Source organism: Phyllostomus hastatus, unplaced genomic scaffold (genome assembly GCF_019186645.2).
Source record: "Phyllostomus hastatus isolate PE091 unplaced genomic scaffold, TTU_PhHast_1.1 phas_scaffold_55, whole genome shotgun sequence".
In the NCBI taxonomy this organism is placed as follows: domain Eukaryota; kingdom Metazoa; phylum Chordata; class Mammalia; order Chiroptera; family Phyllostomidae; genus Phyllostomus; species Phyllostomus hastatus.
Genome location: NW_025334035.1, coordinates 11,141,872 through 11,156,794, shown reverse-complemented (window position 1 = coordinate 11,156,794; position 14,923 = coordinate 11,141,872). Strand labels below are relative to the sequence as shown.

The window sequence follows — 14,923 nt, the reverse complement described above, 5'->3', positions numbered from 1 at the left end:
TGGTAGTTGCCCTTTGGGAGTCTGGAAGAGGTCCATATCAGGCTGAATCAATCAGCAGAGCCCACGCCCAGGGCAAACACGTGTGTGGGCTGCTTTGGAAGATTGGATGTGAGCCCCACCCAAGCCGTCAAAGATTTGTTCTTGCACTTTAGAATAGGACAAAGGCCTAATCCCCAAAGCTGGGACTGCTGGGGAGCAGAGGCCCTGATTAGGCTACACCCCACATTGAATGCCCTTTTGGTCTGTTACACAACTTTCCAGGGTGGAGATGTGGGGCTGAGTGGGCGGGGAGAAGGTCTGACTGGGCAGGGAGAAGGGTTCTTAAATGCATTTCCTCCAGGCTGATGCTCATTCCAGCAGCTCCAGCCACTGGCAGAGACTGTGTCAAAGGTAAGCCTCTTCCTTCTAGTTCTCCCCGTCCCCACCTTCCCATGGGACCCTGGGACTATCTAACTGGAGACTGCTCTAGGAGAAGGGTCCATCTCTGTGGCTGATCCTCCCCACCCCCCAGGAGTGTCTAATGAGAGTCCTTAGACTGTATCCCCTGAGAGTCCAAAGCCTACCTGTGGTGGCTCTGCCATCCTCGGCCCTGGGGATGGTGGGAGAAAGTCCTCATGCCCTCCCCTAGAAGGCAGCGGAGCTCAGTAGTTAAGAGGTGTAAGCAGAGGATAGAGATAGAAACGCGTTCAAATCCTGACTTTGCTGCGTGCTAACTGTGAGAGTATAGAGTATTTAATGTCTCTCTGCCTTACTTTCCTTATCTAATGGACCTGTAACAGTTCCAGAGTTTTTTGAGAGGATAATGAAAGGGGAGTCATACACAGGGATGCAGGGACATGGGGCGATATCAGCACAGGTGAGCTGGGCAGGACACAGGGATGCAGGGAGTGGACTCCAGCTATTCCCCCTGGGGTGCCAGGCACATCAGATGCTTTCAGCTCCAAAATCTTTGTGATAACGTTGAGGCATCACTGTCCACAAAGGAGGCACGGGGAGGCTTCTTCTTGAGACCACACAGTTCTAAGTACTTGAAGTGGGGTGCCAGCCCACCCTGTCCCACTCACAGGCTCTCTGCCCTGGGCTGCAGGACCTGGGTGGCTGCTGGCCAGAGGCTGAGGCTCCTGTTTGACCACCTAAGGCAAGGGAGGCCAGGAGGGCCTTCCTGTTGGGCCGTATGGTTGGGGTCATGGTCAGCAGGGGCAGCCAGTGAGAGGGTTCCATTCAGCCTCCCATGAAAACTAGGGAGGGTCCCGTGACACCTCCAGGTGGGGTGTGGTTGGATGCCAGCAGGGCCCCCTGTCTGTGCAGAAAGCCTGGGGTGAGGGTCATACCATGGAGAGGACAAGCTGTGAAAGAGATCAGCAGATACTTGCTGGGACTCAAACAGGGACACACACAAATAAATGCACATAGGAGGCTAGTTCCATTTTTCAAGAAAAATCATATAAACCATATATAATACATACCATATATAGCACATACCATATATGCATACATATATACCTGCCACACACACGTGTGGTATAAATACATATATATGATTACACATATTTTTTATAAAATGGAAATAGCCATATTGTGGTGTTTTGTTTTTTATTATTGTTTTCTTCTGATGTTGGAAGTTACCCAATGTCTGGCAGAGGGCCTGTGTCTCTGGTGGGGCAGGAAGGAATTGCTGAGGGAGAAGGGAGAAGGGAGACTTTCTCTGTGACCCCCTTTTTTGTATCTTTTACATTTTCCACCATGAGCATGTATTACCTATTACCGATGACCTTCATAAAAAAATTAACAAATATTTTTAAAAGATGCCAGCTCACAGCACAAAAATGAAGCACTACAGAAGATGAAAACAAAGATCACTGCTAATTCCACTCTCACTGGTCGTCACCACGTGGGGGCTGCCTGGTGGGTCTTTTCTTGTAGTGCACATGCCCACTGCACCTAGTGTACCTGCTGTTTTGTGACCTGCATTTTTTCTTTGCCCCTGTGAGGCCGGGGGCGGGGTGGGGTGCGTACATCTGGCCCAGAGAGAGCACCTTTATGAAGGTGCCGGAGCACTTGCCCTGCCTCCCTCCTGAGTGCAGCACTGCCCGCCATCACAAAGGCATGGCGGAGGCGGAATTCATTTTTAAATTGTCTCCTGCTGATGAACATTTAGGATGTTTCCAGCATTTCTCTGGATAAACTTTCTTTTTAAATATATTTATATTCTTTTTAAAAATATATTTTATTGATTATGCTATTACAGTTGTCCCATTCCCCCCCCTTCATTCCCCTCCCACCCACATTCCCCCCCTTTAGTTCATGTCCATGGGTTGTACATATAAGTTTTTTGGCTTCTACATTTCCTACACTATTCTTACCCTCCCCCTGTCTATTTTCTACCTACCATTTATGCTACTTATTCCCTGTACCTTTCCCCCTCTCTCCTCCTCCCACTCCCCTGTTGCTAACCCTCCATGTGATCTCCATTTCTGTGGTTCTGTTCCTGTTCTAGTTGTTTGCTTAGTTTGCTTTTGTTTTAGGTGTGGTTGTTAATAACTGTGAGTTTGCTGTCTTTTTACTGTTCATATTTTTATCTTCTTTTTTTTATAAATTCCTTTAACATTTCATATAATAAGGGCTTGGTGATGATGAATTCCTTTAACTTGACCTTATCTGAGAAGCACTTTATCTGCCCTTCCATTCTAAAAGTTAACTTTGCTGGATAGAGTAACCTTGGATGTAGGTCCTTCCCTTTCGTGACTTGGAATACTTCTTTCCAGCCCCTTCTTGCCTGTAAGATCTTTTTTGAGAAATCAGCTAACAGTCTGATGGGCACTCCTTTGTAGGTTAACTGTCTCCTTTTCTCTTGCTGCTTCTAAGATTCTCTCCTTATTTTTAATCTTGGCTAATGTAATTATGATGTGCCTTGGTGTGTTCCTTCTTGGGTCCAACTTCTTTGGGACTCTCTGAGCTTCCTTGACTTCATGGAAATCTATTTCTTTCACCAGATTGGGGAAGTTCTCCTTTATTATTTGTTCAAATAAGTTTTCAATTTGTTGCTCTTCCTCTTCTCCTTGGCACCCCTATAATTCAGATGTTGGAATGCTTAAAGATGTCCTGGAGGTTCCTAAGCCTCTCCTCATTTTTTTGAATTCTTGCTTCTTCATGGTTGAATGTTTCTTCCTTCTGGTCCACACCGTTGATTAGAGTCCCAGTTTCCTCCCCATCACTATTGGTTTCCTGTACATTTTCCTTTATTTCACTTAGCATTGCCTTCATTTTTTCATCTAATTTGTGACCAAATTCAAACAGTCCTGTGAGCATCCTGATAACCAGTGTTTTTGAACTGTGCATCTGATAGGTTGGCTATCTCTTCTTTGCTTAGTTATATTTTTTCTGGAGCTTTGATCTCTTCTTTTGTTTGGACCATTTTTTTTTTGTCTTGATGTGCTTGTTATATAGTGAGGGGTGGGGCCTATATAGTTATTCACCTGGGCAGGATAACCCACGTTGCTGTGTTGTGACACTGTTTGTGGGGAAGGGGTCCCAGAAGGAATGATGGCCCTTGCTCTGACAGATTTCAGTCACTGCCCCAGCTACCCACAAGCAAAGTGGGCCCTTCTGGTGCTGATTCCCTGGTGGGTTGGCTTGTGTATGTTCTAGCACCTTGTGGGTCTCTCCAACAAACTCTCCTGTGAGGCTGGGAGTTCCTCAACCCCCCTGCCTCAACCCCCACAGGTTTTTTCAATTGGTGCTTTGAGGCTTTATTTCCCTGTGCTGGGACCCTGGGTAGTGAGGTCTGTCTCGCTCCCCAGGTGTTCCTTCCTGGTTTATCCGCATGTAAATGTGGGACCACCCGCTCCACCAGCTGCCATCTTGACCACCCACCAGCTGCAGCCTTGCCTGCCCTGGACCTCGACTGCCGCTTTGCCTGAGTCCTTGACTCCTGGCTGCTTGTCTCCGCCCCTCCTACCAGTTGGTTGGATGTTTCTTCTTTAACTCCTCTGTTGTCGGACTTCCATACAGTTCGATTTTCTGTCAGTTTTGGTTGTTTTTTGTTTTTAAATTGTTATTGTCCATCTTTTGGTTGTGCGAAGAGGCACAGTGTGTCTACCTATGCCTCCATCTTGGCTGGAAGTATTTATATTCTTTTTTTAGAGAGAGGAAGGGAGGGAGAAAGAGAGGGAGAGAAACATCGATGTGTTGTTGACTCTTCGAAACCCCCTACTGGGGACCTGGCCTGTAACCCGCAGGTGCCCTGCCTGGTAATGGAACTGGAGACCCTTTGGTTCGTAGGCTGGCACTCAAGCCACTGAGCTACACCAGCCAGGGCTTAATAAGTTTTCTTATTCACAAATGTTTAGAAATGTTGTAATTTTTAGAAACATTGTAAGCTCCTGAGTGTGGACCTACAATGCCAGAGTAATACCTTTTAAAGCAGGGGTGTCAAACTCATTTTCACAGAGGCCATGTCAGCCTAGAGGTTCCTTCAAAGGGCCAGATGTAATTTCAACTCCTTAACAGTTAAGTCGTTACATTTATACAGTCCTAAAATTATTTCAACCCTTTGAAGGCAACCGCAAGGCTGATGTGGCCCCTGGTGAAAATAGTTTGACATCCCTGTTTTAAAGGCTTTGCTAAATGGGGCCAAATTGTCCTCAGGAAGAGACATCCCAACCTGTCACTGTGGCTTCTCCTGGTGCAGGAATCCCCTCCCTACTCGTGTGTGGAAATCTGAAGCTCCGGGAGACCCTCGCTGGCGCCCGCTCGTGGCTTACAGGGGTTACAGGCAGGCTTTTGAGAACAACTGCGGACACTTTGACTTTGGGTTTTCTTTGATCAGCTCGGGTGTGGAATCACAGGCTGCGGCATCCAATCTAAACTGGGAAGTGGCCTGGCCGCATGTGCAGAGCTCTTGGAGTGCTGGCCTGGGAGTGTCACCAGCCTGGCCAGCCAGGAGAGGCAGAAGTGGGACATGAAAGGTGCCAGGAAGGGCCTGCCCCGGCACACTGCCCAGACCCCCCATCGGCACTTACACTTAGGGTCTCCGCTGCTACTGCCTGGCTCCCACTGCAGATGAGTTTCTCATCCAGAGGGCCAGAAGGGTCCAGGCATCTGGGTTAGGAAGCTGCAAAGGCAAAGGCATGCCATTTTCCCAGCGCTCCTGTGGAAGTCTTCCTCTTCCCATACATCACTGCTTCGGAGGGCCCTCCGCCTCTCCTGCTCCAGGTCGCTGCATCTCTCCTCAGGCACCATGAACAAAATCAGCGAGGTTGTGCAGCAGGCCAGAGCTGCCTTCAACTCCGGCAGGACTCGCCCTCTGCAGTTCCGGATCCAGCAACTGGAGGCGCTGCGGCGCATGATCAAGGAGCGCGAGAAGGACATCGCGGGCGCGCTGGCTGCCGACCTGCACAGGGTCCGCTCTGCCAGCCCTAGACCCCCAAACCTACCCTCCAGGGCGGACCCCTGGGCACCAGGTCCAGGTGGCGGGGTGGGGCAAGGGTGGACAGGAATGGGAACAGTCGCTGCTTGCCTGTAGGGCAACTGCTATGTGCATGGAGCCCAGTGCCCAGCTCTTTACATAGAACCCCATTTAGTCCTCCAAATCCACGGCGAGTGTCAGGACCCTTTTACAGAAGAGGCAAGTGCAGCTCAAACCATCAGACACTAAGGTGGGGCGGGCTGGCCTCTCCTTCCTCTGCATTCTGAGCCCCAGATCCCCAAGCCTTAGCGCAGGAGCCCGCAGCTCCTTCCCAGTATCTGTGTGCCACCCATTCCCTCCTGGCTTCACTTCCTTCACCCAGCTTGGAGCAGGAGTCCCTCCCCTACCCGCATTTCCACCACCTCCCGCAGACGTGTCCTCACAAGCTTCTGGTCTCCTGGCTCCTCCAGGCCTGAGCTCTGGGTCTCCCTCTGCACCAGGGAACAGTGCAGCTTGGCCCCCACAGGGAGCTGACGCTGAGGGCATCACCTTCCCTCCTCATCCATCCCTCAACCTGAAGCAAAACCAGACACCTCCAAATTCTCAAACCCTTCGCCTTGCTGCACCCCAGACAGTGGGGACCTGCCTCCCCACTTCCATCTCACCTTGGAGAAGGGCAGAGGGCCCTTTGCTGCTGTATTGTGTTAATCTCTCAAGATTGTTCATCTTAAACAAAAAACCCATTCTGTTGACTTCACGACTCTGTTTTGCCCTTCACAGACAAAGTTCACGGAAGAGCTGCATTTTCTCCTCCCCCACCCAGCTGCCTCCTTGCCTTGGGAGGGTCCCACAGCCACTCCCTCCATCCCTGGTGCAGTTTCTTCTAGATTTCCTCCCACCTCTCTCTCTGGCAGCCTCTTTCCTATACTCGCTTCTTGAAGCTGGTCTTCTTAGGGCTCTGTCCTGGGTTCAAGTGCCATTTTAATTGGCAAGTATTCCTGGACACTTACTGGCTTGGTTCCCCTCCACTCATAAATGACTCTCAAATTACTGCCCAGGTCTGAGCTTCCTTTCATCATTTTAAAGTCAATGTGTCCAAATCTGTCTGGACCCCCCGCACTGGCAGAAAGGGGTCCTTGAAGACCCACCACTCCAATGCTACTCCTCAGCTCTGTACCCCATGTATCCCCCTGGGGAGCCCATGGTGAATGGTCCCCACCTGTTCATGTGTCCCCCCGACAGCTGCTATTTTGTAGATTGGGAGACTAAGGTTAGGAAAGGGTAGCAGGTCATTCACGGTCACAGTGTGAGGGAGCAGTGAGCCCTGGTAACCTCTACCCAGAGCTCTGGGGCCAGTGCTCATGGGGCCCTCTCACTGTAGAACGAATGGAATGCTTACTACGACGAGGTGGTGTATGTCCTGGAGGAGATCGAATATGTGATCCAGAATCTCCCTGAGTGGGTTATGGATGAGCCCACAGAGAAGACTGCCAACACCCAGCACGATGAATGCTACATCCACTCGGAGCCCCTGGGTGTGGTCCTCATCATTGGCACCTGGAACTATCCCTTTGACCTCACCATTCAGCCCATGGTGGGCGCCATTGCTGCAGGTACAGCAGGCCTCCTCCCAGGAAGGGAGTTAGAAAGGATCACTGCCCCTCATTGGGGAGTGGAGCAGGGCCTCAGGCCTGACTGCAGATGGGAGTCTGAGGGTCTGTCTTTCACAGGAGGCGGCAGGGACCAAACTCTTAAGTCAGGCTGGATGCCCTCAAGGCACAGCCAGGCTCAGATGTCCCTGTAGCTAAGATGTTTCAGGGTTTTCTTAGCAGTCAGCTTGCTCTGCATGGGCCCCAAGCTCTTCTCTCCCCTCTCTCCTCTTTCCCCACATCTCCTCACCTGCGTAGGGCAGGTGGGGCAGGTCCTGTGGGGTGCACCTGTGGCTCTTCTGCCCACTCCAAGAACACAGGAGGCGAAGGGAGGCACCGGGCTCAGTCACTGGGAGGGCAGACTGTTGGAGCAGGACCACCCTGACTCTCTGTGTGCTCTGCAGGGAACTCGGTGGTCCTCAAACCCTCCGAGGTGAGCGAGAACACGGCGAACCTGCTGGCCACCATCATCCCTCAGTACCTGGATAAGGTGAGGTGCTCTCCAGGGCACATGGAGAACTGTGCTGGGCCCAGGTCTTGGGGTTGAGAGATAGTAACTTCTTGCAGCAAGGGGTCAAGCCACTGGTGGGGGTGAGGACAGCTGGCTTCTCCTATTGGGGTGACCAGAACTTCTGAGTCAGGAGAGGGGGTTTACTTGGTGAGGGCCACCTGGACAGAGTGGGGGGGGGCTGTGTGCCCTTCTGAGCCTTGCCTTTCTACTTGCATGGCAGGATCTGTTTCCAGTGATCAATGGGGGCATCCCTGAGACCACGGAGGTGCTCAAGCAGAGATTCGACCACATCTTGTACACTGGGAGCCCTGGTGTCGGGAAAATCGTTATGACGGCTGCGGCCAAGCACCTGACCCCTGTGACTCTGGAGCTGGGGGGGAAGAGTCCTTGCTACGTGGACAAGGACTGTGACCTGGACTTGGCCTGCAGGTGAGGAAGCCTGGTGCCTATCAGAGCAGGAGTCGCCCTCCTGACTGTGGTCCAGCTCACAAGGGCCACAGCTCTGCTCTGAGTGGCATGTTGTCCCTACCCTCACAGTGCCTGCGGTCCTGGGAGAGAGCTTAGGGAGAGGGAGCAGGCAGCCTGGGAAGACTTTGTGTACTGGAGAGCCCCAGCTGGGCTCTGCCCAACTTCCATATCCCATGCGCATAGCCTCCAGGGTGGGGGCACCCCAGCAGCAGTAACTCCTGGCTGGCAGGACTCCAAGGCATGAACAGAGGGTCACAAAGGCCAAGCACCCCAGACATCCCCCAGAAATCCCCAGCAGTCACTGACAAGGTTAGCAAATGTGCTGCTACAGGCCCTGGGGACATGTTTAGGGACAAAGGTCTGCTCAGTCCTGAATCCAAAAGCCAGTGGACTGATTAGGGAGACCCCTGCTGGAAAGCTCGAAGCCTCTGGCTTCTGCCAGCCCCAGAGCTCTCCCCCTGCACGCTCACCCCTGAGCCTCCATCCTGAGCTGACGGAATAAAGTGCTTGTTCTCGGGCAGCCTCCCGTGTCTTGAAAAATACCATTTAATCTGGGATTTTCACAGACGCATTGCCTGGGGGAAATACATGAACAGTGGCCAGACCTGCGTGGCCCCGGACTACATCCTCTGTGATCCCTCCATCCAGAACCAAGTCGTGGAGAAGCTCAAAAAGGCCGTGAAGGTGGGTGTTGGCCCACAGAGGTGAGAGGCTACCAGGCAGAGAGGTGGGTGTGGACTTTAGAAAATATTGGATATTTTTTTCTGATCTTAAAAGTAAGCAACATTCTGCAGATAATTTGGAAAAAGATTAAAAAGCATAAAGAAGGAAAAACATGTTCCATCCAGAATCCTGCTACACAAAGACAGTCACTGCTAACTTGTTGGTTTGTGCCGCTCCATGTTCCTCTCTGTGAACACACACGTGTCCTCCCTGCGTGGTGCCCGAACACCTGTGCAAATATGTATTTGAAGCAATGCCGCCTCACAGCACTTCACATGTGTGAAGATGGTGGTGTGTCCCAGTGGTTCCTGGTGGCATTGTGCTGCTGCCCACTGCACTGGCCAGGTGGTGCCCACGTGTTCTCCCAGACAAGGCACCATTGGCCTTGCAGCCTTTAGCTGTGACCAAGGGTCCATGTCCTTATATGAAGACTGTCACCTCCTCTCCACAGGAATTCTATGGGGAAGATGCCAAGAAGTCTCCTGACTATGGAAGAATCATTAACTCCCGGCACTTCCAGAGAGTGATGGGTCTGTTAGAGGGCCAGAAGGTTGCCTGTGGAGGCACCGGGGACGCGGCCACCCGATACATAGGTGTGTACGCTCACCCTTTGGAAGATCAACCCCAGCCCTTCCACCTGCCCAGGCTGCCAGGGTCCCTGCAAGTTAGCAGCAAGTGGGCACAGATACTTGAAGAGCAGACAACCTTGTATGGGGTTGGAGCAGACCTGAGGTGGGCTCTGGTGCTCTGGTGGGCAGGGACTGGGCGCGTCTCCTGGGAAGCCCCAGCCCAGAAGCCCTCTCGCCACAAGGTCCAGGGTCCTGCCCTCACTGCAGCAGCAGTAGGGAACGTGGACAGCAGAGCCACGAGAGGCCTAGGGTGCAAAGCTGGTGAGGTCCTGAGTACCTAGGCTTTAGGGTCACCAGTTGGGGCCCCAGTTAGCCTCCAGTTTGCCAGGAGACTGAAGAGCTTGAGCAGAAGCTCAGATGGCCAGTGGGGGACAGTGCCTCTGGGTGCAGATCCTGAACTCCCTTCCACTCAAGTTAGTCCATTGTTCTCCACAAACGTGTGCCAGGGTGGGGCAGAGCGGGTAGAAGCCTTGTCCCTACCCCTCTCTAAGCCTGGACAGCCTTATCAGCAGAGCAGGTAAAGGAGGCAGCTAGCTGCCTGGACAGGCCAGGTGGGGTCAGTTCTTGGCACCAGCTGACTGGCTTGCTTCCTGCCTCAGCCCCTACCATCCTCACGGACGTGGACCCCGAGTCCCCAGTGATGCAGGAGGAGATCTTCGGGCCCATCATGCCCATCGTGTGCGTGCGCAGCCTGGAGGAGGCCATCCAGTTCATCAACCAGCGAGAGAAGCCCCTGGCCCTATATGTGTTCTCCCAAAATGACAGGGTGGGCCTGGGGCTCCAGGGCACAGCACCCATGTGAACAGGACCTGAGGGTCCATAGACCTGGGCACGGTCCTGGCTTCCCTGCTCACTGCTGTGTTGTCCTCAACACTGTGGTCATGGGAACTGGGTGGGGGGGGGCATTTCCCCCCAGTCCTTGATGAGTGGGGAGAGTGGGAAACCCTGCCTGGGGCTTGGGGAGCAGCCCATGGCTCTCTGTGGGGGCCCTCCCTCCACTTGCTCTATCCTTGAGTCTCCAGGATGTGCCCACATGGGGTGGGGAGGGGGCCTGGGGTGTCCTGGGACAGGAGACTGAGGTAGACTGGGTGCTGTTGCAGGTGATTAAGAAGATGATTGCAGAGACATCAAGTGGTGGGGTGACAGCCAATGATGTCATTCTCCATATCTCCGTGCACTCTCTGCCCTTTGGGGGTGTGGGTGAGTCTTGGGTGCAGTTCGATACCCATCTGTACCCTGGGGCTGGGAATCGGGAGGGGCCAGAGCAGCCCTGGGCCTCAGACTTCCACTGACTTTCCCGGGTGGGCCTCTGGCCTCTGCTAGCACATCCATCAGCCACATGTAGCCTTGGAACCCTAGAGGACCCAAAAGGTCCTCTGGTGCTCTGGCCCCTGGGAGAGACAACACAGGCTGGGTGGAGGGTTCCAGCTGTCTAGTGCCACGATAGGCACGGAGCTCACCTTGGACACTCTCTCTGTTGTTCCCTGCATGGGCACTAAAGGCATGCCCGAGGGGGTGGCCCTCCCTGGGAGGGTCTGGGGGTGTGGGCCCCCTGGGCCTGAGTGGCTCCTCTACACAGGGAACAGTGGCATGGGTGCCTACCACGGCAAGCACAGCTTCGTGACCTTCTCCCACCGCCGCTCCTGCCTGGTGAGGTCTCTGGGGAAGGAAGATGCCTTCAGAGGCAGATACCCCCCAAGCCTGAGCAAGGTAAGAGGGGGGTGCTGTCAAGAAGGGCAGGCCTCTGGACCCCCTGGGTCTGCACAAGACAAGGGTCTCACTGCTGCTGCATGCTCCTCACAGATGACCCGTCACTGAAGCTCACACACTTGGCCTCCAGTGCAGTGCCTTCACCCCGCTCCCAGCACCTCAGAGGCTCGCTCCTGGAGTCCTGCTGGCTCCTCCGTGGATCAGTGTGTGCCCCATGGCCACGCAGGCTGGCCTCCCCTCCCCAAGTCCCTGCCCCCTTGCAGGCCACGGAAGACAATAAAGTTTACCAAGTGCACAAGCGAGTGTGTGCCCATACTTCTTTACAGCCCTGCCCCCGCCTGGCCTCCGCAGTGAAGGGCTCCCCAAAGTCTCACGTCAGCACCCCTCACACAAGGCCTCATGGCAGGAGGCCCCAGTGTTTGTCTTCCATCTGAACTGTGGGGTATCAGCTTCATTTCTGGTGTGTCTAGTGCAGAGGTGACTAAAGGGGCTGGGTCTTGATGACAAGGGGCTCAGAAACTAAGGACCAAAGCACTACTCTCAAGTTAGATTTGGCACCTAGGGCAGAGGCTGCTTGGTGAGACCATGCAGTTGGCAACACGAACCCGCCTGGGCAATGCAGAGTGCTGCTCCTGGGGGCAGAAGGACAGGCAGCCAGGTGAGTCCCACTCACCCCGATCCCTGCAGGTGGGCCCCCACTGCCTCTGCCCCACTGAAACTGCTCTTGTCCAGGCACCATGGACCCTGTCAGCTCCCTCAACCCCTCAGCCTGGCTACCCCTCCTCCCAACACTGTCTCCCTCATCTCTGGGTGCCTGGGACCCCACAGTTCAGTTTTCCTCTTCCCTCACCAGTTTCTGCTTCCAAATTAAAGTCTCCAGCCCTGGCCATGAACCTTGACTCATGTATTCAACTTGACTCATGAACTTAGCTTCTTAATAGAAAGTAATGCTAGCCTGTCCAAAATAGAACTCTTGATTTCCCCCTCTAAGCCATTCCTTCCTGACGTGGCGTCATCTTCTAGAGGACTGCTCAAGCCAAAGCCTGAGAGGCATTCTTGCCTCCCTGCCTTTTTTCAGGGCCATGACCTCAGCTAGCCCTCTCCCCTACCCCCAGACTTCTGGAGTCTGCTGTATTCACTCTCAATCCCTAAAGGCTAGAACAAGGACTAGCACATAGTAGGTGCTCAATGAATATTCATGTAAATGAATTTAAGTGGCATCATTGGTGTTTTGTTGCTCTGAATCCTCCCTTCCTGCCATCTTTTCATTTGAAATTACCTTATTTCAGATGATTAGAAACTCACACGGGCCAATTGTGAGGTAAGACAGCCCAGAAGTTCAGACCCTATCAACAACAGAGACAGGGTTGTCTGATGTGGCCCTTGTCCTCCCAGCACTGAGGCCCCAGAGTCATCATTCTGGTAGCAGAGAGCAGAGTCACCCCCAGTCCAGCGGTGGGCAGAGGGAGAAAGCATTGGCCACCGGACCTCCTTCTTGCCTTCCCCCGACCCTGCTAACAGCCCTGCAGGGAGGGTTGTGAACCCCTTTACAGATTTGGAAACAGGGGCTCAGGAAGTCATGCCACTTGGTCTCACGGTGCCAGCCACAGGATCCGAGTTGCCTTTCTGACACCACGGACATGCCACTTGCAGCACCATTTGGAGGGGCTCCTTGAAACCTCTGTGTGAGGAGCTGTTGAGAGAGCTGGAAGCACTTAGCTCAGAGGAGACAGAGACAAGAGGACTTGCCATTTCCAAAGACGGAGCCTGAGGGTTTCCAGAGGGAAACACTGGAGCACAGGGGTCAATGTCACACTCGTCTCCTTGCTCCTCCCCTTCCTCTCTTCCCACGCCCTGCTCTTTCTGGTTTCTGTTCATGGTTAGAACACTTATAATTTACAGTACGACCCATTTGACTCACACTGTCCTAAACCAGGCTTGTTCTGGACGGATGCTATTTCCAAACTAGGTTTGCACTGTAAAGAAAACAACTAAAACAAATGAACAAAAAAACTTGATATTGTCCCAACACTGTACTGTGATCCAATCTCTTGTTTTTCCTTTCCACTGTTTTTTTTTTTTAAATAAAGGATTAGGTTGAAAAAAATTTGCACAATTATGAGTCAATGTTTCTAAACAATTGCCATTGTCAAAAACATAAACAGCCAAGACTCGTCTCAACTCACATGTTACCAACTGTAAACAGATGACATTTTTTGGTTGTTCTCCACCACATCTGGACAAAGTGCACGGAAAGACATATGACTTCTCAATGGGGCCCCATAGCCACAGCCTTAGTAGCTCATTCTTTAGTTCAATCATCCAATTGCTTCTAGTGTTTAGATTCTTGGATAAAAACAAAGCAAAATGGAAGACAATAAAGAAAAAGCAGCACCATCTATTGTAGTCACAGTCTCTTCCAAATGATACATTTTGGTGGTTGTTACACAACAGGGGGAAGATTTTCTTCACTCATCTCTCCACTCAAAAATGTTAGCAAGTGGACAGTCCTGGGTGCTGGGGACAGTGGAGTATAAAACAGACAGGGCCTGTACTTTTGAGATACTTACTTGTGATTGGAGTGGCTTAGTCAGGACAGGCTAGGTTATGCTTTGGTAACAAGTTAGCTTCACAGTGTCTGTGGTGAACACAGCAGAGCTTGGCGAGCTGTGCTGCACGTGTCCGTGGGGCTGGGGCAGGTGGAGCCAGGCTGGGGAGGTCTGCAGCATACACCCTGGACCACCTCCACTCACGTCCACTCACAGTTGAAAAGGTGCTGGGAAGTGTGGAGGAATATTGTTTTTTGTTGAGCAGCAAATGTCTGTGTCACCTGGGCAGAGAGAGACAATGAACCCATGAATAAACAGAAAAAAATACCTGAAAAAAAGGACAGGCTGTGCAGATATTGAAGAAACTGCTTAGATTTAGAGGTTACCAGATGAGCAGCTGGCCCAGGGAAGGGTTCTCTGTGCAGCCCTCGATCAGCCCTCTGAGACTTAACCCTGACCGGCAGCGACTCTGTCTCCCCTTCCCCAGGTTGGGACTGCTGCCATCTGGCCTCATCCTTCTATCCCCAGAGCATGCTGGCACCACCACCAGAGCTCCACTGGCCCCTGGTCTCCCCTAAAGGTAACAACAGTGGGAAAGCCTTCGCACCCCACTTCTGCACCTGAGCTTCTCCTAGCCCTGCCTCCACTGTGGGCTGACCTTGCCTTCCGCTGAAGCCAGGACGCCTCTTATCTGATTCTCCTGCTTTCCCAGACTTTCTGGTGTTGTCCTGTCTGCTTTGGACTAGCCAGGGGGACCTCTTGAGTGCAGCAGCCATGTCTACGTGAAGTCCCTGCCTTCCTTGCTAACGGAATCCCCATTTCCTACAGACATTCACCTCAAAGAAAGGCCGCTTCCTCCGCAGCTCAGAGATAAGTCCCAAACAGTCTCAACCAACAGGCCCTCAACCCTGGTGGCACCCTAGAGTAGTGTAGTCACTTCAGGAACTTAATAGCAATTTTAATGCCTAGGATCCTGAGCTTAAAAATTTTAGTAGGCTTTAGTTCTTATTGCAGTTTCCGGTTCATAGCAAAACTGAGTTGAAAGTACAGAGATTTACCATGAACCTCCTGCTATCCACAGGCACAGCCCGCTGCCTGGCGCCTGGCTGCCGTCCAAGGATTCACGCTGGTGTTTCATCCTCCTGGAACCCAAACTTTGGCTCCATGTTTCAGGGTGGAGCTGGGGTATTAATTAACTTTTTAAAAGTTCTTCAAGTGATTTTAATATACTGCCAGGGTTGAGAGCTGCTGGCAGAAGCCCACAATGAAGTGTGCTC

The 14,923-nt window shown here is 52.5% G+C and overlaps 1 protein-coding gene across 1 annotated transcript; it reads left to right on the top strand.

Moving 5' to 3' along the window:
* Nucleotides 1-246: 246 nt before the first annotated feature.
* ALDH3A1 (aldehyde dehydrogenase 3 family member A1) lies at nucleotides 247-11,395 on the top strand. Its single transcript, XM_045824400.1, has 11 exons — nucleotides 247-390; nucleotides 5,235-5,401; nucleotides 6,789-7,020; nucleotides 7,461-7,546; nucleotides 7,788-7,996; nucleotides 8,602-8,719; nucleotides 9,210-9,351; nucleotides 9,987-10,153; nucleotides 10,488-10,587; nucleotides 10,967-11,097; nucleotides 11,191-11,395. Exons 1-11 carry the CDS (start codon nucleotides 345-347, stop codon nucleotides 11,203-11,205), a joined length of 1,413 nt encoding a protein of 470 aa, XP_045680356.1. The 5' UTR covers nucleotides 247-344; the 3' UTR covers nucleotides 11,206-11,395.
* Nucleotides 11,396-14,923: the final 3,528 nt, after the last annotated feature.